The sequence below is a fragment of the Erythrolamprus reginae genome, chromosome 3 (genome assembly GCF_031021105.1).
Source record: "Erythrolamprus reginae isolate rEryReg1 chromosome 3, rEryReg1.hap1, whole genome shotgun sequence".
NCBI lineage: Eukaryota > Metazoa > Chordata > Lepidosauria > Squamata > Dipsadidae > Erythrolamprus > Erythrolamprus reginae.
The window spans coordinates 201,197,566-201,225,337 of NC_091952.1; the positions used below are offsets into that span (position 1 = coordinate 201,197,566).

Here is a 27,772-nt window from a genome sequence, read left to right on the forward strand (position 1 = left end):
GCCTAGCTCAACGGTTTTCTGAAGAGGCCTAGGCCTCCCTTCCACAATAGGCCTATGAAGAGAGTCAGGTAAGGCCATTAGAGGGCTTTGAGTAACAGGGCCACGGCATATGAGGGTACAATTCAAGCACTGGGTCTTTCTTAGAAATAATTCACTATTACCAAGTATGGACTAAATGGGACAAATAGGATTTTTTTTTTAAAGGAAAGACTGTGAGACAATGTGAGATGAAGACAATGATATGAGGCAATGTAAACGCATGAAATACGGTATATATTTATATAGAGATACATAAAAATAATGCATGAAAATGGGTGTAGATCTGTATTAAAATGATATGATGTTTAAAGACAAAAACAATAAAAAGTTTTTAAAAAGAAATAATTTCAAGGCCTAGGATTAGATCATTTATGGCATTGCTCTCTCCAATTGTTTCTGTCAATCCTTTTAGATCCAGCAGAAGCATCAGTTAAAGAATGTCATCTTGCACGACTCAGGAAATAGAGGGGTGACATATAAATCCAATTAAAAATAAATAAATACATAAACAAACAAACCTTTTTTTTGCCTAACTCTCCCCAAGATTAGATTGGTCCCAAGCTGCCATTTTTTCAGAAGTCTCTTAAGACATGTATGCGTTCCCAAGTATGAGAGGTGGAGTGCGCTGGAGCCCATGCTATGATTATTATTTGTTTATACTAGTTTGGTTTATTTATTAATATTTATTATTAATAATATTTATTTTACATATTACAAGCCATCCAGAATTGCTATTGTGATTTAGGTAGCTATAAATCAAACCAGTTAATCAAACCTGGTGTATGCTAATTGTATCGTCCTTGCGCAACTGCTTTTTGTCTTATACGTAACATTGGCCGCACGTTTGCACAAAACACAATAAACCTTTACCTAACCTTTGTTATTAACTAACAGCGTCGATTTAGATAAAACTAATCAATATATATTGAACTTTAACTCCCTCCGTCCAGAAACAGGGCGACCCGCTGTAGAGAAACGACAATCTGTTAAAGCAACGATGCTTAACTTTGGCCACTTGAAGATGGCCTGGACTTCAAGTCCCAGAATTCCCCCGGCCGGCACGCTACCGTTAAAACACCGTCCGCTTCCGCTGGAGAGAACTTCAGTGTTCGTCGAGCACAAGAGGCGCTCGTGTGCCTAATAGAATCCTCTGCGAGCGCCTTAGGATCACGTCAACAGGATGCGTCACCGGTGGAGGCTGTCAGGACCGAGGATGTCGCCGCCGACGCTCTTCAGCTTACCGGAGGCGCGGTTGCGTTTCCTGGTAAGTGAGAGACCCTCCTGACTGGGTTGCAGGGGGAGCGCGATGGGCTGAGTCCCGCCTCCGGCGTCCTTTGCGCGATTCTCAGTCGACTGCAGACTCGCGTCGGTGGCTTCCTCACCCTCGTTCCGCGTTCAGAATGGAGATACTTTCTCCTTCCTTCCCTTTCTCTCTCCCTCTCTCCTTCCTTCCGCCCTCCCCCTCTCTCCTTCCTCCCTTCCTTTCTCTCTCCTTCTCACTCCCTCTATATCTCTCCCTCCCTTTTTCTTTCCCCCCTCTCTTCTCTCCCTCCCTCTTTCTCCTCTCACTCCCTCATATCTCTCCCTCCCCCTCTCCTTCCTCCCTCTTTCCTTCTTCCTTCCTTCCTCCCTCATCCTCTCCCCCTCTCTCCTTCCCCCTCCCCTTCTCTCTCTCTCCTCTCATTCCCTCTATATCCCTCCCTCCCTTTTTCTTTCCTCCCTCTCCTTTCTCCCTCCCTCCCTCTTTCTCTCTCCTCTCACTCCCTCCATATCTTTCCTCCCTCCTTTCTCTCTTTCTTTCACTCCCTCTATACCCCTCCCTCGTTTTTTCTTTCCTCCCTCTCCTCTTTCCTCTCCCTCCCTCCATATCTCTCCTCCCTCCTTTCTCTCCCTCATATCTCTCCCTCCCCCTCTCCTTCCTCCCTCTTTCCTTCTTTCCTCTTTCCTTCCTTCCTTCCTCCCTCATCCTCTCCTCCCTCTCTCCTTCCCCCTTCCCTTTCTCTCTCTCTCTCTCTCCTCTCACTCCCTCCATATCTCCTTCTTCCCCCCTCTCTCTCCTTCCCTCACTCCCTCTATATCTCTCCCTCCCTCTTTCCTTCTTCTCTCCTTCCCCCTCTCTCCTCCCTCTCTCTTTCCCTCTTTCTCTCTATCCTCCCTCCCTCCCACCCTCTTTCTCTCCTCTCCCTCCTGCCACATCTCTCTCCCTCCTCCCTCCCTTTCTCTCCCTCTTTCCTTCTTTCTTCCCTCCCTCCCCCTATCTCTCCTCCTTCCCTCTTTCCTTTCTTCCCCCCTCCCTCTCTCTCTTCCCTCTAGATCCTTCTTCCCTCCTTCCCTCTATTTTTCCATTTCTCCTCCCTCCCTCTCTTTCTGTCCTCTCACTCCATCGATCTCTCTCCTCCCTCCCTCTTTCCTTCCTCCCTCCCCCTCTCCCTGCCTCTCTCTCTCCTCCCTCTTTCCCTCCCTCCCACTCTATCTCTCCTTTCTCCCTCCCTCTCTCTCTTCCCTCCCTCCCTTCCTTTGAACTCTTTTAGGTGTTTGGTGCTGCAATGTTACCTAGTTAGGGCAATGAAAGGTCTGCAAAAAAACAAGTTCGGAGAGCACCAATGACCCCTCCTTATATCTTTATAATTTATATCTAAATTATAACAGTCTGTGTAGCATATTTACATTTTGATCAGTTTACACATTTTGCAGAGTTTGAGCTGTACATTGATACCTATCAGTGTGATTGTGTTACTTCAGAAAATTAAAATAGTGAGTAAGGATCTCCAGGAATTCATTGCCAGTTTGAGAAGGAATGTATTCATTCCTGTTCAGCCTAACTAAACGTTGTCTCCTTTCACAAGATGCCCTTCCAGTATTGTGAATGGTGCTTAGGATAGAAATGTAGGTTCAACATCAGCCCAGTGTGACAAAAAGTAATTGATAGAGTTGTTCTTGAAAGTTGGGGAAGATAAGACTAAGGTAAGGACACTTTGGTCTTGGCTTTCTCACCTTATGCAGTATTCAGTTGCAACACAAAGGCCATAAAATATTATTTTACAGCATCACACAGGTTCTAAAACGGGTATTTTGATACTGTAAAATAATAAATGAAGACTCTTGGATTGTCCATGCACAACAGGAGTGCAGTCTGTCATAATTTTTGTTGGCTATAATTCAGTCTATGTCCTGAACAGTTTGAGGATTACCCACAGAACCCAACAGAAAATAGTATCTAATGTGGGTTTAGAAATATGGATACACTTTCCGTAGTTTGAGATATGTTAAGTTCTATTAAGAGCAATATTTATGTCATCTTGGATGTAGATTTGATGTAGATTTTCTAATATATATAAATTGCTTTAATATCTGATATCAAATAAGTTATTTCTCATTTTTATCTTAGAATTCTACTCGAGATGCACTCAAACACAAAACCATTAAGCCTTTATTGAATGTATTCAGCCAGGTACCTGGAAGGTAAATTTCACTTTTATTTGTTACCATAACAAAAACATACCGGTATATAATATTTTATTAAAATTGAAAGTTTTAGTAAAGCAATCTAATATGTTTATATATTTTTAGTGAAAATGAAAAAAAATTAACACTGGATCAAGCTTTCCGAGTTGCTCTGGAAGAACAAATTGTGAGTAGTTTTTTTTTATTAACTCTGCATGTGAAAGTTAATATCTTGAGTGATGTCATTCTAAACTGTATATAATTTTTCAGTTTCTGGAAGTAAACTTCTAGAAGTATGGGTGTGGTCTGGTCTCAAAACAAGTTTGAATGTCCAGAACACTTCAAATTATGTCTAGTTCAAGAGCTCTACCTCTGCAGCTTTTGAATCAACTCTGAAACAGCATGACCATGAGGAAGTTGAGTGGTGTACAGAGGAGAAATATTTTGCATTTTGTTCCTAAATCAATAAGTTTTGTGTAGCTAATATAAATACTGTAGCTAATATAAATGCATTTATATTAGCTACAGTAAGCCTTAAATTCTATTAAACTTCCTCTGTTTCCCTGAAAATAAGACCCTGTCTTATTTTCTTTTGACCCTCAGAAATAAGCGCTTGGTCTTATTTTAGGGGGTCTTTTTTTTTTTTAGGTGCAGAAGACGGCAAGTGCAACCACCTCATGGTTGCCGGACCCCTTAATCTTGGCCCGCGGATCAGCCAATCCAGCGAGGGCCGGAGGTTCTATCTGTCTGAGCGTCTGGAGATATTTCTAATGTACTCTTGCTATTCCCTGCCCTGCCCACATCTCTAGGCAACCTTGCAACTGAGGACTCCTGTGTTCTGTAGCTCACCTTGTAGCTATGAAACAAGCGGTAACCATGGTTTGTGCTCAGCGGGTGTTGCTTAGATTCTTGCTACAATGAGGCAGAAAGCCATGCAGCCCATCAGAAGCACCCCCCCCCCAAAAAACACAGCTGCTGCTGCTGCTTGAGAAAAGGACAGGCGATTGTGGGAAGCACATGCTTACAATCGAAGCAAAGCTCACCCTGTCCCTTTCAATCGGTCATATGTCAGTGTGTGAGAGAGATAGAAACGACTGAGGGGAGTAACAAGAATTGCAGGCCACACTGTTTGAAAGAGTCTCCTCTCTGCCGTTTCTCTGTCACACACATGGCAATGAAAACGGTGGAGGGCAGGTGGGTATGGAGACTGACCCTAACTTGCCTGCAGCTTGGTGCCTTCTCAGGGTGGCGCCCCAAGGCCTGACCCATGCACGGCCAGTGTGAGAAATGGGCTCCCTTGCAGCACCTTCTCTCTGGGCATTGCCTGCCTTAGAAGCCAGGGATCCTGCAAGCATCTCACCCACATAAATGCTGCCCAAATCCCCGAAACTTGAGTGAGCTATGCAGCTTCTCCCAGCCTGCCTGGCCACTGCCCCTGGGCCTGCCGGGCACTCTCCGCTCCAAACCTAGCAGCAGTTAGGCTTCGGGACAGTGTCCTCCTAGTGCCCGCCACCTTGTCAAATGTGAAGCAGTAGCAGACTGGGGCAGTGCGGGGCTCTTCCTAACCCTAATCTATAATCTAGCCACAGCACTCATCGGGGGGGGGGGGGGGGAGAGCCCATAAGTCTTTGTCAGACTCATCGCACCAGCAGACTCTTGGAACAAAAGGAGATTTCTGCTGCTTTCTTTGTGTGCTGCTAAAAGTTTGCAAAATTACACGCAAGGTTGCCTAGTGCTGTGGGTAGAGCTGGGGTTAGCGAGAGTGCACGGAAATATCTCCAGATACCTGGAGAGAGAGAATTCCCGGCCCTCCCTCGATCAGTTCATCAGTGGGCCTAGGTTAAGCGGCCCATTAGTCTTGAGGTGACCAAGGAAGGGAAGGGCTGCCTCCTGTGCTGACTGCGCGTACTCTTTCACTAACGCTTATTTTGGGGGGAGGGTGTATATTTACACCCACCCCCAAAGTCAGACTTGGCGGGAGAACTGGGGGGAGTTGCGGTGCCTACACATCCGCCTGCAGCAAAGCTACCCCGCGACCACCACCTTTGCCCCCAGGGGAAAGACCCCAGCCCAAGCCTGCTGCTTCCTCTCCGGGGGGGGGCGCAAAGACCACCTTCGGGAGCTTCCCAGGTGGGTCCTTTCCACGGGGCGGTGCCCGCGGCTTCCCCCAGTTCTCCTGCGGACCTCTTCCACACACACCTCTGCCCCCAGCCTCCGTGCCGCCGCCCGACTGTCATCTTGTAAAGAAGCGAGAAGAGGAGGAGCTGGATGCCAGTGGCGGTGGAGGAAGGCGAATGCGGCCCGGAGGCTGGCAGGGAGGCGGAATATGGGAAGAGGAGGAGCAGGGAGGAAGGGAGAGGAGGAGGGAGGGAGAGGGAGGGGGGAGGGGGAGAGATAAGCTCCACAGAGCTCATCCGAACAAAACCTCCCAGAAGGGAATCCTGGCGGGGCAGATGGAATTCCCCGCCTCCTTTTGCTTTCTCTCTCTCTCTTTCTTTCTCTCTCTTTCTCTCTTTTCTTTCTCTCTCTCTTTCTCTCACTCACTCTCTTTCTCTCTTCTTCTTTGTATCTCTCCCTCTTTCTCTCTCTCTACCTTTCTTTCTCTCCCTTTCTCTATCTTTCTGTCCCTCTCTTTCTCTCTCTTTTCTCTCTTTCTTTCACTCACTCTCTATCTGTCTCTTTGTATCTCTCTCTCTTTCTGTCTCTTCCTCTCTATCTCTCCCTCTTTCTCTCTCTCTCTCTTTCTCCCTCTCTATCTCTCTCTCTTCCTCTCTTTCTCCCCCTCTTTCTCTCTCTTCCTTCCTTCCCTCCCTCCTTCCTTCCTCTCCACTTCTCTTTCCCTCCCTCTCTTTCCCTTTTCTTTCTTTTGGTCCACTTCTCTGTCTCTCCGCTTCTACGGCGGGCACCGCCTTCAAGCCCTCCCCTTGGCTCTGCCCCCACGGCAGCTGCCATTGGTGCAGCTACGGACCAGGCCCCACCAGCGAGTGCCGCTTTCCGCGCAAAGCCAGCCTTCTCCTGCCCCAGCCGGCGCGGCCACCTTGGCGCTGACGCAGGCGGCGGGGACCGCCCTGTACCCCTTCAGGGCCTCTTTGACAGCCCTTCCCGGCATAGGCGGCGCGTCTGCCTCCTCAATAGCTCCCGCCGCCAATGCGCATCTCTGCTCACCAAAAGTCTGCCTTTGACGCTGGAGAGCGGGCTTCGGGCTCTCAGCATCAGCAGCCGCCACGGGGCCGTTGTTATTGTTGCCGAGGCTGCTCTGCACTTTTCAAATGCGCCGCTTTCCTACGCTGCTTTCCCAGGCAGCCGGCTTTACTGGCCAGCGCAGGGCAGCTGCCGCAACAAAAACAAAAATGGCCCGGTGGCGGCCGCTGATGCTAAGAGCTGTCAAAGAGGCCTTGAAGGGGGACAGGGCGGTCCCTGCCACCTATGTCAGCGGCGAGGTGGCCGCGCTGGCCAGGGCGGCAGAAGACTGGAATTGCGTCAACACCAGGGTTCGGGTGAGCAGAACCACGCGCCGGCAGCGGGAGCTGTTGGGGAGGCAAACGCAGCGCCTCTGCCGGGAAGGGCTGTCAAAGAGGCTGAAGGGGGACAGGGCGGTCCCCGCCGCCTGTGTCAACGGCGAGGTGTGCTCGCTTTGTGCCGCGGGGGGGAGGAGGTGGAGGTCAGGGGTTTGCAAGCAGCCGCCTCCCCCCCACACACACACTTAGCCATGGCGCACTTAGCTGTGACTTTCAGTGGACAGTTTTTTAATCGCCAGTCGCCTTTTCCTGAATCTCACGTGCACTCACCACGGAGGAGGAGGTGGGGAGGAGGAGGAGGAGGTGGAGAAGCAAGGGGCGGGGAGGAAAGCGGGCCTGCAATTGGCTCCTTTCTTTCTCACCTTTAGGGAGAGGAACTGTTGCTGCTCTGCCATAGGGCAGCAACAGTTTCTCTCCCTAAAGGCGGTAAAGGAAGGGGCCAATTGCAGGCCCGCTTTCCTCCCCACCCCTTTTCCTCTCCACCTTCTCCTCGCTCAGCAGCCGACCGCGGTGAGTGGACAGGAGATTCGGGAGCTTATTATATCGATGGTAAAATCTCGTGCGCTACCGCGGGCTGGTAAAAAGACCTCAGCGGACTGTAGTTTGGGGACCGCTGCATTACAGTCTCTGTGTTGTCTTTTGCCTGAACTATTATTTTCTTTCTCCGTCATAGAATGGAGAGAATGCTTAAACAAGAAATCTCTTTCACAGCACTTCTCTAAGAGGAAGTTAACAAACTCAACTCTGTGACCTTAATTAGCTGGCTGGCAGCTGCTACTTGTAATTGACAAAATCTTAATCAGTTTCACACTTTCCTTTTTTCTTTTTTTTTGGCCTCCTAAATGCCAGCGTGCTAGGTAAACAGCTAGTATATTCTTTTCAATGTGCATTTTCTATTATGTGTCTGTTTAATCTCTTATAATCCTCCCTCTCCAATAAATGTAAATATTAAATATAAACTTTATCTCTCATCTTTTAATTATCTCATATCTGGGGTATTTCAAAAGGGGAGTGGAGTAGGAGGAAAGGACTATAAGATTTGCCCCTTTACTCAGCTTCCTCTTGAGTTGAGTTCTGGAAACTTTCTCCACTGTTTGAGGTTACATGATTTGGAGTCATAAGCTTCTATCATGTAAAGCAAAGGAAACCTGAATTATAAACAGTTTTTCTTTCACAATTGAGTTTCTGGTTCCAGTTTCTGCTAAACAATAACTATCAGTATGTGATGAGCAAGATAAGTAATTTAACTTTTTGGTAAGTGTTCATTAATCCCATTAATATAACTCTAATATTTCTCACCATCTTTACTCCTAAAAATAAAACACTTTTCCCCCAAGAATTTGCAAAGACCACAAGGGAAATAGCAACTTTCCAATGCAGTCCATAAAGATAATGCACTGTATTTTGTTCTAGGTGACATGATTCCACTCGTGATGGCTATTTGTTTATTTTTTTAGATAAATAAAGCTCCTTGTGAAAATGTCCTGGCTATCATTTCACTTGTTATTAATGGGGTCGTAGAAGGTGAGTCTACTTTTCCTTGTAGGTGCTCTGAAATAAAAAGTCATGACTAGAATGTGTACCAATTAAAAATTGCTTCCTATTATTTATATTACTTCTATTATTCTTGATAGTGCCACTAAATTAAATTCAATGTGAGGGATGTATTTATATGATCTCAACTATCCATTAATTAAATGTTACACAGAAAAGGTAGGTATTAATGGCAAAATCTTTAGCATCACAGCTGAACAGTCTGTTCAGCTTCCTGTACCATTTAGTACTGCTTAAATTATTAGGAAGTAAATATATTTTAGTCCCATAAATGTTCAAGTTAAAGTAGCCACTGCTTAGCATGGTTGAATATTTAAAATCTATATCTTCCTACATTGGCTTTTAACAATCCAGTGTGTAAATTTACACCTGAGTTTGAATGAATTTGTTGAATCTAGGATTACAGGTTAATTGCTTCCATTAAATAAAATAACAGTCTAATGAACACAGCTCAGATTGCAACTGCAGTTCAGTAGCATTAGCCATGGACTTTAGGCTAGTTTAACATTTTAGAAAATACTTTTTAAATCTCTAAATCTGCAAATTATAAACGATGTCTTTATAACTTTCCTTAAAGTAGCAAGTTAAAGTGTATGGCTAAAACTACTGATCTGCACTATAATTTTGAATGAGTGGTGAATAAATAATTGTAAATCAAGACTACTTCTACAATATTTTTAAAGGCAATTTATAATAAACAATGAAAATCAAATTCTGTATTATTATTGGTAACTAGCAAGATCCTTGAAAAAAATGCCCATTGTTACTTTTAATAAAGAGAAATCAATTGGGCAGACATATAAGCAGATTCTCTCCCATGAAGGTATTTGTACTGCATCAACCCCTTTTGTGCTTTTGGGAGATGTTTTGGATTGCCTTCCTTTGGATCAGTGCGACAGAATTTTCACCTTCGTGGAAAAAAACGTTACCACATGGAAATCGGTAAGTATGATGGAATTTGTTAAGTTTTCAAAGTTCATTTTTGTAATAGGTTAATAGGTAAATAATTTGGTTAGCATGCAAGAATTATGTGAAACAAACAGGTATGCTGTTTGGAATAGTACAAATTGATCACTCTGTATTAAATGATTAATCGTGTCATTTGTCAATTGCAGGAAAGAAGTGCAAATACTTAAGAGCCAAGCATTTTTGAGCACTGGGTGGGATTCTGAAAAAAAATTGGGAACATTCATAAGATTTATTAAGTCCACTGGCCAGAGATTACTTGTGATTGCACTGGCTGCACAGCTTTAATACCATTCCTAAATCCAACCTTTTTTGGATGTTTAACCCAGAATGGTTGTTTAAAGTGACTTTCATTAGTATTGCATATTTTACTAGCAAATAACTTAGAGAGGTTCTTAGTTGTAAATAGACTTAGTTGTAAATAGATTATGATGATTGTGGTTAAAAATATAACAAGAATTTTTGGTTCATGAATTAATATATCATTTTGAATTATATGTTATTTTTAGAACACATTTTACTCTGCGGGAAAGAATTATTTACTGAGAATGTGCAATGGTGAGTAGCCTTTATCCTAGCATCTCACTTATTTAGCACTTTTTGCTTGACATATCTGCATTTTTATTTGAACTATAATATATCTGAAAAGGATATAGAACTGTGTACCTATGCAACTTAGTAACACCATCATCTTTAGAAAATTTCTCAAAGGTTACTGTTCAGTTCTTTCCATGTGGAAAATAAACAGGAGATTACAGAGAATGCATGATTGTATTAGTGGAAAATATTTACTGCTTCTGTTTGACACGAGAATCTATCCCGGTAACATTTTTAAAAGGTAGGAAACTTAAATACATTTTTCTTTGATTTCATTAAGATCTTTTAAGAAGACTATCAAAATCACAAAATACAGTATTTTGTGGAAGAATTCAGCTCTTCTTGGCCAGGTTGTTTCCTCTTTCAGAAAAGTCAGGTAAGTTTCTTTTTTAAGTGACAGCATGAACAATACAATAAACAGATTAATCCATTACACGTATTTTAAACCCAATTTGATCCTAATTTTACAATATCATTTTATGTCTGTAATTTGCCATATTCAGGACATTTCTTTCCAAATTGTCTTAAATGCCATTACTTGCATTTTTAAAAATTGAAACATTGTATGATTATTTATAAACTGCTCAGCAAGATATGATATTTGAAAATATCATTTCAGATTATTTTGTCTGATCAGATTTTTTTTCCCCTGTAGGGCTTAACTTGCAAAGTCAATTTAATTTGGAAAATATCACAGTTTTTAATAAAAGTGAACAAGACAGCACCCTTGGACAGAAGGTTATTTTTTATTATTCTCTGTTATCCACACAAAATGAAAACTTGGAAAATGTAGATATAATAAGCAAACTAATTCTCTCAAAAGAAGGAGCATGGAGTGATTTTAGACATAAAGTATCATCACAGTCTATTATGAGATTTTTAATTTGAACTCTATTAAATATCTCATATTTAATTTATATTGCACCAAAATAATCAATTATGTCAGTTGCTTAAGTAACAAGTTTTGGTTTGTAAAAAAAGAACTTCCCAATTTGTGAAACCAAATTCAGTGGTTCATTTTAAAATACTCATGGTCTGTTGAGCGACCACTGAAGTCTTTCAGCAGATTACTGATTATTTATATTTCCAATTTTAAATGATATAATTTGCTTCTTCCTCTATTAGTAATTGCACAAAAATGTTAGTGCTTTGTTTTGAATGTGTGGAACAGTTTTCTACTCATGTAGATGGGGTGGAAATTAATGTGAAATTAATTCTGTAACTTTAGCATGCAGAGGAGAGAGAGGAAGGAATGGAAGTGGAAGAAGGTGAAATGGGAGATGATGAAGCTCCTACAAGTTGGTAAGGAGAAATAAATTTAAATTCCCAATTGTAAATAAAAGAAAATGTATGAAATCCATTTATTTATTTATTTATTGGATTTGTATGCCGCCCCTCTCCGTAGACTCGAGGCGGCTAACAACAGTGGTAAAAACAACATGCGACAATCCAATACTAAAACAACTAAAAACCCTTATTTTAAAACCAATCATACATACAAACATACCATACATAAATTGTAGAAGCCTAGGGGGAAGGATTATCTTAATTCCCCCATGCCTGACGACAGAGGTGGGTTTTAAGAAGCTTACGAAAGGCAAGAAAGGTGGGGGCTATTCTAATCTCTGGGGGGAGTTGGTTCCAGAGGGCCGGGGCCGCCACAGAGAAGGCTCTTCCCCTTGGTCCCGCCAAACGACATTGTTTAGTTGACGGGACCCGAAGAAGGCCCACTCTGTGGGACCTAATTGGTTGCTGGGATTCGTGCAGCAGAATTGCAATTATATTAGTTAAAAACATTCCCTATAACTTTTACATTTGCTGTAGATTATCATTTTTATGAAAGCCTAATAAAATCTTATTAAATAGGGGAAATTATTAGTCATGACCATGTTTATTGAGATCCAAAGATACTTATTGAACATGTTCTCATTTCTGTATTTATGTAATATCCATGGGACAACAAATGTATGTATATATGTTTTTAAATAATAAATGTACCAAATTTATTTTCAATAATAGAGATATTTATGAATGAATATATTGTAAAAATTTTTTCATCAGTTCCGTTCCAATAGATTATAATCTGTACAGAAAATTTTGGTCACTTCAAGATTACTTCAGAAATCCTGTGCAGTGCTATGAAAAGGTCTCATGGAAAATATTTCTTAAGGTATTGTTCTTACTATATTTCATTACACATTACTTCTGAAATTCCAAGCAAAATAATTGTTATTTTAAGTCACCTTTTTATAACCCAGAAGGTTGAATAAACTCCCACCCCCTATTTTCCTCACAACAACCATTTGAGTTGGTTGTTGAATCAGTTGGGCTATAAACAGCGATTCTCAGCCCCTTAATACAGTTCCTCATATTGTGGTGACCTCCAACCATAAGTCTAGTGCCAATTCTCCCAACAGAGCTTTAAGCTTTAAGCTGATTGGCAGGAAGGTCAGAAAGACACACCCACTTTACAATGTGATTGGTCACATTGTAAAAATATGTTCCAAGGCGCCAGAATAGAAGCTTTAGTTCCTAACACCATGGGAAATTTGTCTTTTCCCATGATCTTAGGTGACCCCTATGAAATGGTTGTTTGACCCCCAAAGGGGTCCCGACCCTCAGGTTGAGAATCACTGGGCTATAAGAAAGGAATTGGCCCAAAGTCACCCAACAGCTTTTATGCCTTAATACAGTGCCTATGAATAAACATTTTAGAATGCATTGAAGGAAGATTGATTAAGAGTTGTAGATAATACAGTGCAAATGACAATTTATTTGAGGGGATTTTATCTGTAATGGCCTCTAGCCTTTCCTGGAATTGGTTAATGTACTTGTATATAAAATACATTCTTGGACAGTGGGTAATGGAAATAAAAGAGAGTAGATCAGCATTGTTTGCATCTCATCAAATCTTCTGTTCTGGGGGTGTACTTTGATTGTTGCATTTTATGTGAGCATATACACCAAGACAAATTCCTTGTGTGTCCAATCACACTTGGCCAATAAAATTCTATTCTATTCTATCTATTTTAAAAGTACTCAGAAGAAGTATTAACTGTCTTTGAGAGCTACAAGTTGGATGACACTCAGGCATCAAGAAAAAAATTAGAAGAGCTGAAAACTGGAGGAGAGCATGTTTATTTTGCAAAATTTCTTACAAGTGAAAAGGTATATTTTTCCTGTCCCTAAAAGTAGACTTTACTGCAAGAAGAATTTTGTCTTAATCCTTACAGTTGCACTTCAGTTGGCAAGAAAATATTGTTGGATTATTATCTAGTTGTCACTGAACTCCCTGCATCTATCAGGGTTTTGTTATTTCTCTTGGCTAGTAGTCTCTGGGTTTCTCAGGAAATGCTGAAGGGAAAGAGCAGACATTTGGGACTCTGGGCTTTTCTGCTTGCACAGAGTAGATGGGCAAAAGATAAATTACTGGTGTTGTAGAACCCAAAGCTGCTTTTTTCAAGAGGCAACTGGACTTTCTAATTTTTCTTTGAAAATATTTCGCTTCTCATCTAAGAAATATCTTCATCTCTGACTGGATTTATTTATTTTATTTATTTATTTATTGGATTTGTATGCCGCCCCTCTCCGTGGACTCAGGGCGGCTAACAACAGTGATAAAAATAGCATGTGACAATCCAGTATTAAAACAACTAAAAAACCCGGTATTTATAAAACCAAACATACATACAAACATACCATGCATAAATTGTAGAGGCCTAGGGGGAAAGAATATCTCAGTTCCCCTTTGCCTGATGGCAGAGGTGGGTTTTAAGGAGCTTACGAAAGGCGAGGAGGGTGGGGGCAATTCTAATCTCTGGGGGGAGTTGGTTCCAGAGGGCCGGGGCCGCCACAGAGAAGGCTCTTCCCTTGGGTCCCGCCAAATGACATTGTTTAGTCGATGGTGGGAAATGGTAGGATTTCTTCCATTTTTCTTCCATTTCCCACTCAAATCTGAAGAAGCTTCTTAGATGAGGAACAAAAGGTCTTCAAAAAAAAACCAGAAAGTCTAGTTGCCTCTTGAAAAAGCATCTTTGGGACAACTATGACTTAGATTTATTTATTTATTTATTTATTTATTTATTTATTTATGAATGAATGAATGAATGAATGAATGAATGAATGAATGAATGAATGAGAATCTCCAAGACATTTGGTGTAGAACTTATTATTTAGCAATAGCAATAGCTATTTGAACTGCTGAACTACAGCTAGCAGTTACCTGCAGTGCTGCACTCCAACCGCTGCACCATCCCAGCTTCTAAACTAGCAATGAAGAAATAAAAATGCTGAAGGAAAGTGCATGTAGTCTTCATTTAACAGTTATGGGGCAGGAATTTTTGTTGCTTAACAATGTGATCGTCAAGCACAATGTCATGTGATTGTGCTTCTTAGAAACAACAGTCCAGTACTTAACAGTTGCCATCATTAAGCAAATCCCACAACATTTAAAGTACAACATTGCATGGTCCTCGCTTGCAACGTGCAGGTTTTCCATTGACTTTGCTTGTGGGAAGCTGGCAGGAAAGGTGGAGAGCTGAAACAGTGGCAATCATAAGACACCGGGACGTTGCAGTTGTGAGCAGGTCGCTGATTATGTGGATCGCAGTCACATGAAAAATGGTTTGAACCATTGTAAGTGTGAACTGTTGCTGAAGAAGTGGTTGTTAAGAAAGGAATTCCTGTATTTTAATTGGATTTAATATTGCAAAGCAGAAGCCATCCTGGAAGGAATGTTAAAGCATTAAAAAAAGAGTTTTATTCAAAAAGCACTCTACCCATTAGCTGCTAGATTAGTATATTATTGGGATTACGATTATTGATTAATGTGATGGCCAGGTGTGCCCCTGGAATTATGCTCACTCTATCCAGTTATTCAGCAATGTGGATTTAGCTAAGATTATTTAATTTCCCAGAAATAACATTGTAACTTTTTTTTACAAATAAGATTAATAAAGTGAGCTTCTTAACACAAGTACAACTGTTGCCTTTAAGAATCAGTTAGAGACTTTTCATATTTGATTATTTTTTAAAATCAGGATAAAATCTAAGTTTCATACTTAAATTTAATATTTTATGTATGCACCTAGTATTGATTACAAAAACCAGTACACTGCAGCAAACCTCTTGTGTTTCATCCATTTTAATTGTACTTGTCCCGTTAATTTCATTTCACTTTTGTATTATTAAAAACCGAAAACTGAAGAATATGTTTATTTGTCTCTCTTTAATAGTTAATGGATCTACAGTTGAGTGACAGCAATTTTCGCCGCCATATCCTATTGCAGTATTTAATATTATTTCAGTATTTAAAGGGACAGGTAAAGTTTAAAAGGTAAGCTAGTAATTAAACTTGTTTACTTCTTTAATATTTGCGGTCCAACTCACTGCTATCATTGTCTAATTGTATGAATCTGCTGCTAAATACTGTACATTGGAAAATATCCATGATCTATTCAGAGATCTAAATAGAAAAAAGTTGAAATATAATACAGAAAATGGGTTTTGATTATACTGCTTATTGATCTGTAATTACTGTATTTTAATTTTTTAAACTTGGCAATACTTAATTGCAATAATTACTATGTTCTTGAAGTACATATTTGCACTGCTTTTTATAGAAACCTGTATACATTTGACATCTGGGCTACTTATTGTTCTATTCCCTGTGTGTGATCTTGCATATTCAGGTCATTGATGTACTTGGTGTGGACATAAATAAGATATAAACTAATGTAGCAAATTAAAAGTGAAACTGAATGCAAATGAGAGATAACTAGTTGTAAAAAGAAAATATAATCTTCCCTGCAGTTTTGCTCTCGGCTACAATCCCAGTTTCTCATACTTGGGAAAGTACCAGTAAATTGCCCATCCCTGGTATCCTCCCTAAAATTAAATATTTAAACATGTTCCATTAAAACCAGTGAGGTTAGTATTTTCTGAGTTTTGGTTGCATTGGGCATCATATTTTTTTGTTTTTCAGAGAGAAACAGAAGCTATTGGTGTACTATCGTTTTTTTAAAAACAACTAATTCTCAGACTTAGCAAAATGCCTCCTACAGATAAGATTTCAGCCCTTTATCAATAGCAGGAAGGCAGAAAATTCCATTGATTACTCCCTCACTCACACCTCTTAAAACTACTTAGAGTGTTGTCTAGCTGTGATGCAGTAAAAAAAATATTGAAATTTCTTGCTAATTTCTTCACGAGAGTATTTGTATACAACTGTGCTCAATTGCTGCTATTGCTGCTACCGCTACTTAAGAAAAATCTGGATCAAATGCACTGTGCGTGTTTTGATTTGTATGTGTCTTATTTCCTAGTTCAAACTTTATTCTGACTGATGAACAGTCCCTGTGGATTGAAGCTACTACAAAACAAGTTTACCAGGTCAGATTAATTAATCATTTTGTTCATCTAATTTTACAATCGTTTTTTTAGAAATAAACATTTCATACATTTTATTTTCAATACATTCCATATTCCAGCTTTATTCTGAGCATCACATTTTTAGCTGCTCTGCTGCAACTTTTGATTTTTGTGGCTTTTCAAATTACAGCTTCTATCAGAAAACCCACCTGATGGGAAGAGGTTCTCCAAAATGGTAGAGGTAAGTGCTTTGTTCAGACTTTTTCAATTAAATTTAGGTTTTTCTTTTTTCTGTTCAATTCTGTTCAGTTTTCAGAGACTCCCTAGACAAGTCCATGCAGCTTTTTTGGTATTGGTTTTCAGAAATGATTTGTCACAGCCCATTTCCTAGGGCTGAAAGTCCAGCATCATCCAGCTGGCTTTGTGCCTAAAGTAGGATTAAAACTCATGGCTTCCAGTTTCTAACCTGAAGCCTCAGCTGCTACACCAAACTGCCTGTCAGACTTTAGATAAGCACCATCAATTGTTGTAGTTCCTCTAAATTAAAACTTTGGCACCAGGTCTCTTAATCCCAGTAACCAATTAAAAACAAATTCATGCTTTTGAGACCCTTAAATTTAGTTCTCCCATTAAATTATTTTTTTAATTCTGAATTTTCAAAATATCTTTATATCTTTAATTATTTTAATATTTATTCTACATTTAGTGGAGCACTTCTACTGTTCAGCAAGATAGAAAATCTACATTGTTTTTTGCTAACTCTCCTTTTTTGCCTCTAAAAATCTCTTTTTCTTGCCGATATTGTTTTTACAGCATATATTAAACACAGAAGAAAATTGGAATTCATGGAAAAACGAGGGCTGTCCAAGCTTTGTGAAAGAAAGGTTGTGTGTATAAACATTTCTTTTTAATCAACATTGCAGATAGTGTTTTGAGTGTTATTTGGTATATTTTGATATTATTATAAGCTATGATAGTGTTGAAATAATGCATTTATCACTGGTGCCCCACATCATGGCTGTTTTAGCACTCCTGCAGTCATTTGATCGCCATCTGGATCCTTAGCAATCTGTTCATACTTAACAATCAATTCTAAGTAGTCCATGCTCACTTGACTCCATTTGCCTGCAGTCCCTGATAGTTTCCCTCAAGCCCAGTCAATGGAAATGCTGGCAGGGGACGTTACAAGTCACTTGGGTAAATCTCCTACACCCATCCCAAACTTTCTTCATTTGCTTGTACATACCACGCCCTCCTTTCCTCCTTTGTTCGCACACACCCTGCACTCTCCTTCTGTACTTCGCTCTCATGCATCATCCTTTCCTTTCCCCCTTTGCTCTCTAATACACACCCACCAGTGTTCTTCTGCCTCCCTTCACTAGCTCACGTGCTCTCCAGTGTGTTCTTTCCCAGGTCTCCCTATTCTTACAGACATTTCACACCCTCTATCTATAGCCTTCCTCTGCTCATATACATGTACATGGCTACCAGCGCCATCCTTCCCAGGCCTCCCTGCTCTTGCTTGCACCCCACACCTTCTTTCCCCAGCTTTCTTGCTCTTGTATCTGTGCCCTCCTATTCAGAGCTCCCTGTTCCTATACATATTCTGTGCCTGTTTTCCCAAGCTTCCAACAAGCAAATCATGGGAGAAGCTGGATTTGCTTAACAGCTGTGGCAAGGAAGGTCCTAAAATCATTTAACATGCTAGCAAAAGAAATCCCGGCCCCAATTGTCAAAGTCAAAGATTATCATGGCACCGGACCAGAATATCTTCGGGACCGCCTTCTGCTGCACGAATCCCAGCGACCAGTTAGGTCTCACAGAGTCGGCCTTCTTCTGGTCCCGTCGACTAAACAATGTCGTCTGGCGGGAGCCAGGGGAAGAGCCTTCTCTGTGGTGGCTCTGACCCTCTGGAACCAGCTCCCCCCTGAGATTAGGATTGCCCCCACCCTCCTTGCCTTTCGTAAACTCCTTAAAACCCACCTCTGCCATCAGGCATGGGGGAACTAAAACATCTCCCCCTTGCCCATGTTGTTTTGCCGTTTGATTGATTGTGTGCTTGTTTTTTATATATATTGGGATTGTTTTATGAATTTCTTAACTTAAAATTGTAATTGGATTGGTGGGCATTGGATTTGTCACTATGTACTGTTTTTTACTATTGTGAGCCGCCCCAGTCTGCGGAGAGGGGCGGCATATAAATCCAATAAATCTAATCTAATCTAATCTATCTGCAATGGCTCTATGGACCTCTTCCCCCTCAGTCTGCTTCTTGACCCCAGAGGCCTTCGGCCTACTCACCACACGCCCATCATCCATTACACAATTAACTTGAAGATCTCCATACCTCATGTTGGGAAAGGATGGGACACACTATGTATCCTTGGGCTGTGCAGCAGCCTTGCAGAAGCAGCTGTCATTTTCAAGGTGCCCACAGTTACTTAACACAATCTGTATAGAAATGTAGAAGTGGCAGCCTTTTTGGCACATTCATGGGGCGCATGCCACAATGATAGCTGCTTCTGCGAGGCTGCCACACAGCCTAGTGAAGAGGAGGCCTAGTGGGGTGGGATTCAGACCTAAAACCTGCAGGGTCTCAAGGGGTGGGCCTACACTAGACTTCCAAGGGCCTCCTACAGCCATGAAGTACCCCTATTCCGTTTAATGAACTGCATACTCCATTACAGTCATATCACAATGACCGCCTATATCAGTGATATTGAACCTTTTTTCCCTCAGGTGCCAAAAGAGCGTGCATGCGTGCTATCGCGCATGTGTGAGTGCCTGCACCCATAATTCAATATCTGGGGAGGACGAAAACAGCTTCCCTCCCCACCTCCGCTCGAGGCCAGAAATGGCCCGTTTCCCAACTTCTGGTGGGTCCTGTAGGCTCGTGTTTCGGCTTCCCCAGGCTCCAAAGGCTTCCCTGGAGCCAATCCCCATCCCCCAAGGCTCTCTGGAAGCCAAAAATGCCCTTCCAGAGCCTCTGTGCAAGCCAAAAATCAGCTGGCCAACACACACATGCACATTGGAGCTGAGCTAAGGCAAATCTAATAAATAAATAAATAAACAGCTTGCGTGTCAGCATATATGGCTCTGCGTTCCACCTGTAGCACCCATGCCATAGGTTCATCATCACTAGCCTATATAAACCCTACACTTACAGTAGTTCTTAACTCCAAGATGATTTTGTTTTATAGACAGAGTGATTCCAAGCCAGTGAGACCTTTTGTGCGAAAGAGACCAGCTCCTGAAGATTTCTTAGGGAAAGGACCTAACAAAAAAATTCTAATGGGAAAGTATGTTCAGCTCTTTATTAATTTTTTTCTACTTTTGTATTGTAAATTAAAAGATGCAAGGTGACATTGCAAGCCTGGACATGCTGCTTAAAATAAATTGTATCTGTTTTGGACTACTTTTAATGATAATCGGGATAGAAGTGTACAAATAAAATAAAAATAAATCTCACACATATTTCCTTTTATTTTACCAATATTAGAATTGCTTGTTAAATCATATCTTGTTTTAAAAACATGAGAGCACAGAGTTAAAAACTTGTCTGTGCTAAGCTAGTTGATATATGGAGTGTTTTGAATGGCAGTATATGTTGTTGAGGCTAATGTTAGTAAGTATAAAATCTCTCGTATCTGTACATACATAGGCCTATACCTTTTGTTGAAGAGTAGTTATCTTCAGATATAATTGGCATATGAATCACAAAATATAAGGAATTGTAATATGCTGTGTGTTTTGGTTTATAGCGAAGAATTAACTCGCCTCTGGAATTTATGCCCTGATAACATGGAAGCATGTAAATCTGAGAGTCGGTGAGTAGTTGTAGTTCTTGTAAAACTAATATTCTAGGACATTAATACTACAGATCTCTGGGATTAGCAGATAATTTTGCTAATCAGTGTTACAGTTCCTTGAAACTGATTTGTATATTATGGATCGTGCTAAAAAAGTAGATATACCCTTGTGCCACAACTGAAAGGAAACAGGAATTCCCCAAACATCACTTACGTTCGTTTTATTTATTTCGCCTTTTTCTCCCCTTATTTATTGGGTGTGGCAGTTGGATAACTAACAGGATGGGATAATTGTAATTTTACCTTCCTTTCCCGTGGATAAAATACTGAATACTATGTGAAGGGTATTCTTTCTTAATCTTTTGGATTCTGTCAAGACCTGATCATATGTTATTGATTTGACTTTTAAAAAACAAATGGATAAATTAGTTCCCATCTCCGTTTTTCATGGTGGTTGGGTTATTTAACCCTGAACCTTGACCATCATTTCTCGGCTGTGGCCAGGGGGGCCTTTGGTGAGGTTCGCCTGGTGTACCAGCTGTGGCCCTATTTGGACCAGGAGGCTCTGCGCACAGTTGCTCAGGCCCTCATCACCTCCCGTCTTGATTATTGCAATGCGCTCTACATGGGGCTACTCTTGAAAAGTGTTCAGAGACTTCAAATTGTCCACAATGAAGCCGTGCGAGTTGTCATGAGTGCACCTTGGTACACCCAAATAACACCTATACTCTGTGAGCTGCACTGGCTACCCATCAGTCTCCGGGCACAATTCAAGGTGTTGGTTATTACCTATAAAGCCCTATATGGCTTAGGGCCAGATTATTTTTGGGACCATCTCCTGCCATATACCTCCCAGAGACCAATTAGAGCACACAGAGTTGGCCTCTTCCAGGTCCCATCATCCAAGCAATGTAGACTGGTGGGACCTCGGGGGAGAGCCTTCTCTGTTGCTGCCCTGGCTCTTTGGAATCAACTCCCACCCGATGTCCGCACTACTCCCACCCTGCTGGCTTACCATAAAGCCATAAAGACCTGGCTATTCCGGCAGGCTTGGGGATCCTAGGTTAACATCAACTTGGACATAGCATATTTCTTTACATCTTGGCTTTATATCTTTCTTTATATCTTGGCTTTATAAATAACTCAAGATGTTAAGCATAATCAGTATTCCTTCCTGCTCCTGTTTTCCCCAAAACAACCCTGTGATATCAGTTAAGGAAGTCATGATTTCCTGGTTTGTAGCCTGATTTCTACCATATTTTGGAGAGTATAAGATGCACCTTACTTTTGAGGGAGGAAAATAGGAGAAAAAAATCTACTGACCAGGTATTCATCTGGCTAGCGTCCTTAGTCTGTTCAGCTTCAGCACATTATTTTATCCCCTGGTTAGGGCTGAAAAGCCTTTTTCAGAGGGAGTTAGGAATGAAAATAAGCCTGCAAAGACTTAGGGCTGGGAAAACCTTCGGGGGGAGTAGGAAGCTTGGAAGATAATTAGCACTTAGGGCTGGGGGGGGAAAGCTTCAAAAAAGCTACATTCAGCGTATAAGACACACCCAAAACTCCAGTCTCTTTTAGGGAGGAAAAATGTGTATCTTATACTCCAAATATACAGTATTTGAAAATAGATAAGTGATAATTCAACCTAGCAGTAGGGTTTGGGGTTTTTTTGCAATCTTTATATCAATTTGTCATGACTCACTAGGTGAAAGGTAGGATAGACCACAGATTCTTATGCAAGGCATTTGCACAACCTTTTCGAGTTCCTTCTGGGTAATTTGAATTGTTTTGGTTAATGTCAGCATTTGATATACTGCATTTATCATTACACTTCATCTGTCCTGTAACTTTCTCTTTTAGGAAAAGGTAGAGGAAGGCCCAAGCCCAGCAAGGATTAGATTCTTGCCAGGAAGTCTAGGATAAGGCAGGAAGTGATGGTTCATTATTTTCTTGCATTCATTGCCTTTCTCTGTCTAGGAAGAGGCAAAAAAACATTTCCCCTCTAATCTCCTGGCAAAGAAAACACATAGCTTCTATCTAGTAATGGGATACCTGGAAATTGGATTGGTTCCCCAATTTGCACTAATTTTACTGTAATGTAATTAATTCTGCTATCATTTGATAATTTAATCTGAATGAAATGGGATTTCCCCCCCCCAAATGAATGCATGTGCCTTATGATAGGCTGCATAGTGTAAGAGGAATAATCTCAATATTGAATTGCTTTATTGAATTGCTCATGCAAAAGATTTCTCACTCTACACATTAAAGAAATTGAAGCAGAACAACTAACATTTTTATTGTTATTTTAGAGAAGGGTTAATAGTTTTAATGAACACTTCTTTCTTCCAAATAAAGAACTTACTTTTCTTTTCTTTTCTAGAGAATATATGCCAACATTGGAAGAGTTTTTTGAAGAAGCTATAGAACAGGCAGATCCTGAAAACATGGTTGATAAAGAATTTAAGTATGTTCCACAAATCAGGATTTTTTCATAATTCAGGCATATATTTAAAACAGGTAGTCCTTGACTTAAAAACAGTTCATTTAGTGACCATTTGAAGTTACAATGGCACTGAAAAAACGGACCTATAACCATTTTTCATACGATCATTGCAGCATCCCCATGGTCATGTGATCAAAATTCAGATACTTGGCAACTGACTCTTATTTAGGATGCTTTCAATATACTGGGGTCATGTGATTATCCTGATAAAGTCAATAGGGATGCCATATTCACCTAGTAACTGTGTTACTAACTCAACAGCTGCTATGCTTCACAAATCGGCAAAGCTTATTTAACAAATGTCTCACTTAGCAATATATATTTTGGGCTTAATTGTAGTTGTTAAGTCAAGGACTACCTGTATTTTGATGTAATAAAATACTTTATTTCTAATTGTCAAATAGCAATCTAATTCTGATTTTGTGACATAGGGTTGTGAATAATTCTAACTATGGCTGGAGAGCATTAAGACTATTAGCAAGAAGAAGTCCTCACTTTTTTCAGCCAACCAATCAACAGTTTAAAAGTTTACCAGAATACCTTGAAAACATGGTCATCAAATTAGCTAAAGAATTACCCGTAAGTAATATTCTCTAATACATAGAATTATTTTGAAGATTCTGGGCATAATATCTGTTGTTGTAATTTAAATAGTTAAAATATAAATATATAAAAATGATGTCACGTAAAAACCTTCTATTTTTATTTTTTGTGTATGCTATTAAAGTAGAAGCAAAACAGTTCTAAAAAACCTTCTAAATAGAATGTGTTGAGCTGACGTAATATCTCTTTTTGTTACTGAAGTATTTAATTTCCTAACATGAATTGGTTCTGTAAATCTATCTACTCAGAAGTAAATTCCACTGAATACAGTGATTTAACTTCCAAATTTGGATATATTCTACTCTCATTCTATTAATTAATCATATAAATGTTCATAGTAGAATTAATAAATTCAGAATAATGTAGCAACCATGATTAAGAAAGTCAACAAAGCATATTTTATTTAAATTCTGCTATCTGTTTCAATTTAACATTGCTCAACTTTGCTATTCACCTGATGTGTGAAATATATATTTATATTTCTAGAAGAACACAAGAGGAAAATTTATCTAGAAGAACACAAGAGGAAAATTTATATTAGGAAAAAGACTACCAGAAGGCTTGTGTATTTTGATTTGACTCTGTACTCTGGAAAATGAAATATTTTAGGATAGGGGTTTCTAACACCTGGGCCATAGACTGGTACTAGTCCATGGCTTGTTAGGAATTAGGCTGCATAAGCAGCAGGCGAGTAAAACTTCAGCTGTGCATGCACAGGATCTAAGTTGCGCACAAAACCACTCCCTCCCCAGACAGTCTGTGGAAAAATTGTCTTGCACAAAACCACAATCTGGTGTTTGAAAGGTTGGGGACCACTGCTGTAGGAAGTTCCTTTACCCTTTACTTTTTCTCCTCTACTTCATCCCTCCCAATCTATCCTATTCCAAATGGTATTAATGACCAAAATTTAGTGCTGGATGCCTCTTTTCATCAACTATTCATGTGACACTTAAAAGAAAGAACAAGAATATTGGGACCATGTTTTGTAATAGGTTTTTTTTTTGCCTACAATTTCATTCATTTCCCTTACAATTGTCAAGTTTTGTTTGTGAATAGAAAGCTCTGCAAAGAGTACAAAATAAGTAGTTTTATTTATCTTTTTCATTAGATAATGGTGATAATCTTTTAAAATTATGTATTGAACTTTGCTGAAAGTTTGCCCTATCCCCATTTCTTGTTCTTTCATGAAAAGGTCATTGGGACATTCACTTGACCAGTGCAAAGGGGAGGGGGACAGAGATATGGGAAGTCTTGACAGTGAAGTTTTGAATAAGCATAGCAAGTTTATTTGTATTACCTGTAAGTATTTAGGAATATTTTTAAATGTTTTTATTGCAGTGAGATATTTTATCATCCTAGCAATTTTGCATGATAAAGATTGTATCTGAGTTTCAGAATGCAGTTGAGCTTGAAAAGGGGTATTTTTTTAGTTTTTATTCAATTATTCTTTATTTATAATGCCTTAGTTTCTGTGAAAACAAAAATCATAAATGCATGGTATATAATTTCCAAATGTTTTCAAAACTTCCTTTCCTGTGGTCAAGAGACCACCATGCAACAATTTTTTGACCAGACACATACAATGATATTCAATTCTCTCATTATAGCCTCCTTCGGAAGAAATTAAAACAGGCGAAGATGATGATGAGGAAGATAATGATGCTTTATTAAAAGAAAACAATGAAAGTAAGGCTGGATTCTTGGGCTTCTCCCCGTTTCTTCTGATATCCATGAGAGTGGGGCAGTGTGTGAACAGAACATTTTCACCAAGTTCCTGTTTATGCTCTAAATTGCAATTCAAAATAAAGAGTACCACATTTATGTATCTTAGAAGCAGGAAAGATATGTGCAGTGCTGCAACTTCATAGCTTCTTTAGAGGATGGCCTCAGATTGACATTTCATCCAGCAAATACATGGCACATTTTCAAATATTCATATTTCTTTCTTCTTTGAAATGCTTTTCAGATTTAATATAGAGGTAGTCCTCAATTTATGACCACAGATGGAATTGGAATCTCCATCACTTAGCAATTGAGTTGTGTTTGATTTTACAACCTTTCTGCTGCTGTTGTTAAGTGAATCATGGATTAAGCAAAAATGGTTGATCCCATTGGTTTTACTTGTTGAAAGCCCCCTGATAAGTCACAAATGGCTATCCCATGACTCTTAAGATGCTGCAACCATCATAAATATATCTCTGAATATAAAATTCAGTTGCCAACACCTGAATTTTAATACTGTAATGTGACTATGGAGATAGAATGATGGTTGGAAGTATGAGGGCTGGTCTTAAATAATTTTTTCAGCATGGCTGTAATTCAAATGATGGTTAAACAAATTATCAATATGCCGAGGACTACCTGTAACTTCTTTTAATTACTTTTTTAAAATGGCATTCCTTTAAGAGCAGTTGCATCATCTTTAAAAATCAATTTCCATTTAAGAAATCAGTAATAAAATGTTATGGCTCATCATGACATTCAGCAAATAACATAGGAACACTTTCAAAATTACAATTTCTTTCTCCTTCCCAATCTGAGAAACTGGGTACATACTATTTTTATCATATGTTGTTTTTAAGCCATGTATCCCTACTGCCAAAATTTATTTGCATGAGTCATTCCTTGCTTGTTTCACATGTGGCTATTTTATATTCAATTTATGTTCAGTTTTTAGTGACTGTTAAAATGTAATTAATGTTTCATTAATGTTTCCTCATTCAAATTTGTTCTATTGGACTTTTAAATTTTGTCATTCTATATTTTATTACAAATTTGAATAGCCATATTCATAGAACAAATATTGCCAAAGCCCCGCACCCACCAAAGACCCACCCTTTGGCCTCTGCTTCCCAGTAATTTGCCTCCTTGCAGCAAACAGCAAGCAACCTGGTCAGCTTCAGCACAGCCTTATTTAGCACAAGCAGCTGATTGGCGGTTGGATCAGCCTCCCAGAATACCACCAATCAACTGTTCCTGGCTGTGGGGATTGCTGTCGCCATTGCTGCCTATATTCGCCTCCATGCCCCCCATTTTTTGGCCTCTGCATGCCCCATTTTTGTCCTGTTTAAGGTGGCCATGATAGGTGGTGGCAATCCCCGCTGCTTGAAATAGGCCGAAAATGGAATGCGCGGAGGCAGGAAAAGGGACGCATGGAGGCACAAAATGGGGTGATGGGCAGTGGCAATTCTTGCAGCCTGGAACAGCTGATCACCAGTATTCCGGGAGGCCAATCCAACCGCCAACTAGCTGCCTGTGCTAAGTCAGGCTATGCTAAGCTGATCAGACTGTTTCCTGTTTGCTGTAAGGAGACAAATTGCTGGGAGGCAGAGAAAGATTTGTTTATTCTTGTTTACCTGCCCAAAAGTTTGGTGCATCTTATCGTCCAGAGCATCTTATAGTGCAAAATACAGTAAATAAAACTTTGCCATTTACATCATGCTCAGATAAACTTTTGCTTTTACCTTGAACTTTCAGTGAAAAATGGTCAGTTTCAAGGAATAACTTAGTTTTCTGTCCAGTTATTGAACAGAATTGTCTAAATCTTGCTCATTTTTGTTTTAGGTCCAGATGTTCGGCGGGATAAGCCTGTAACTGGAGAACTGATAGAATTATTTGCTAACAGAGTTGGTGAATATTGGAAAGACCTGGCTCCATACTTGGAAATGAAAGACTCTGATATAAGGCAGATTGAATTAGATAGTGAAGATCTGAAGATGAGAGCTAAGCAGTTGCTTGTTACCTGGCAAGATCAAGAAGGAATCCACGCTTCTTTGGAAAATTTGATGAATGCATTGAACAAAGCTGGGCTGAATGACCTTTCTGAAAGCTTAAGCAATGAAAGTGAAAACAGCTAATTTGAAAAATGGCTTTTTATTTAAAACAATGGCTATTGTTCCTGATTGTAATATTTGATAGGGCAGTATGATGAACAATAAATCTAAAATTCTGAAAAGAATTAGTACTAAACAAACATTCCTCTGAAATCCTTAAGATGTGGTAAAGTAGAATATATATATTCATGTGTATGCTATAAAAGATTTCTTTAATATAAATGAAGGTGTTTTAAGGGGTCAATCTCAACTTACATGCAAGCAGGCATTCAATTTCTTTACTGAAAAGCTGGCAAAGGCAATTGCTGTTTGTTGGCTAGCAGATTTTGTATATAGAAAATCAACAAGGACTACATTACAGTTAGGCTACGATTTTCATATAGTCTGTTATAATGGAGTGCCTTCAAATTATGATAGCAGAACTGTTTTGATCATTCTGGGTCAGGCTTTTTTAAAAAAATGACAGGCATAATGCTGATTTGAAATGGATTAACATTGGGATTCTGATCCTAATGTTCGGTAGCTTGAAAAAAAGTG

The 27,772-nt window shown here is 39.9% G+C and overlaps 1 protein-coding gene across 2 annotated transcripts; it reads left to right on the top strand.

Annotated features, from left to right (window-relative positions):
- THOC1 (THO complex subunit 1) lies at window positions 1–27,375 on the top strand. Of its 2 annotated transcripts, XM_070747600.1 has the most exons (22): window positions 1–68; window positions 990–1,303; window positions 3,428–3,501; window positions 3,610–3,670; window positions 8,459–8,525; window positions 9,379–9,497; window positions 10,031–10,079; window positions 10,399–10,494; window positions 10,774–10,856; window positions 11,347–11,420; window positions 12,180–12,288; window positions 13,155–13,286; window positions 15,353–15,453; window positions 16,442–16,508; window positions 16,678–16,728; window positions 17,301–17,371; window positions 19,688–19,786; window positions 20,249–20,314; window positions 22,677–22,760; window positions 23,231–23,378; window positions 25,010–25,088; window positions 26,967–27,375. In XM_070747600.1, the coding sequence occupies exons 2-22, from the start codon at window positions 1,220–1,222 to the stop codon at window positions 27,257–27,259; spliced, it is 2,007 nt and encodes a 668-aa protein (XP_070603701.1). In that variant the 5' UTR covers window positions 1–68; window positions 990–1,219; the 3' UTR covers window positions 27,260–27,375. The 2 variants fall into 2 exon arrangements, with proteins under 2 accessions (XP_070603701.1, XP_070603700.1); XM_070747599.1 differs by lacking the exon at window positions 1–68 and having other exon boundaries at window positions 1,129–1,303; window positions 17,301–17,374.
- Window positions 27,376–27,772: the final 397 nt, after the last annotated feature.

Coding starts and splice junctions, on each gene's coding strand:
- THOC1 (XM_070747599.1), top strand. CDS start 1,220: ATGCGTCACCGGTGGAGGCTGTCAGGACCGAGGATGTCGCCGCCGACG. Junction 1,304..3,427: donor AGGCGCGGTTGCGTTTCCTG/GTAAGTGAGAGA, acceptor TTTTTATCTTAG/AATTCTACTCGAGATGCACT. Junction 10,495..10,773: donor TCCTCTTTCAGAAAAGTCAG/GTAAGTTTCTTT, acceptor TTTCCCCTGTAG/GGCTTAACTTGCAAAGTCAA.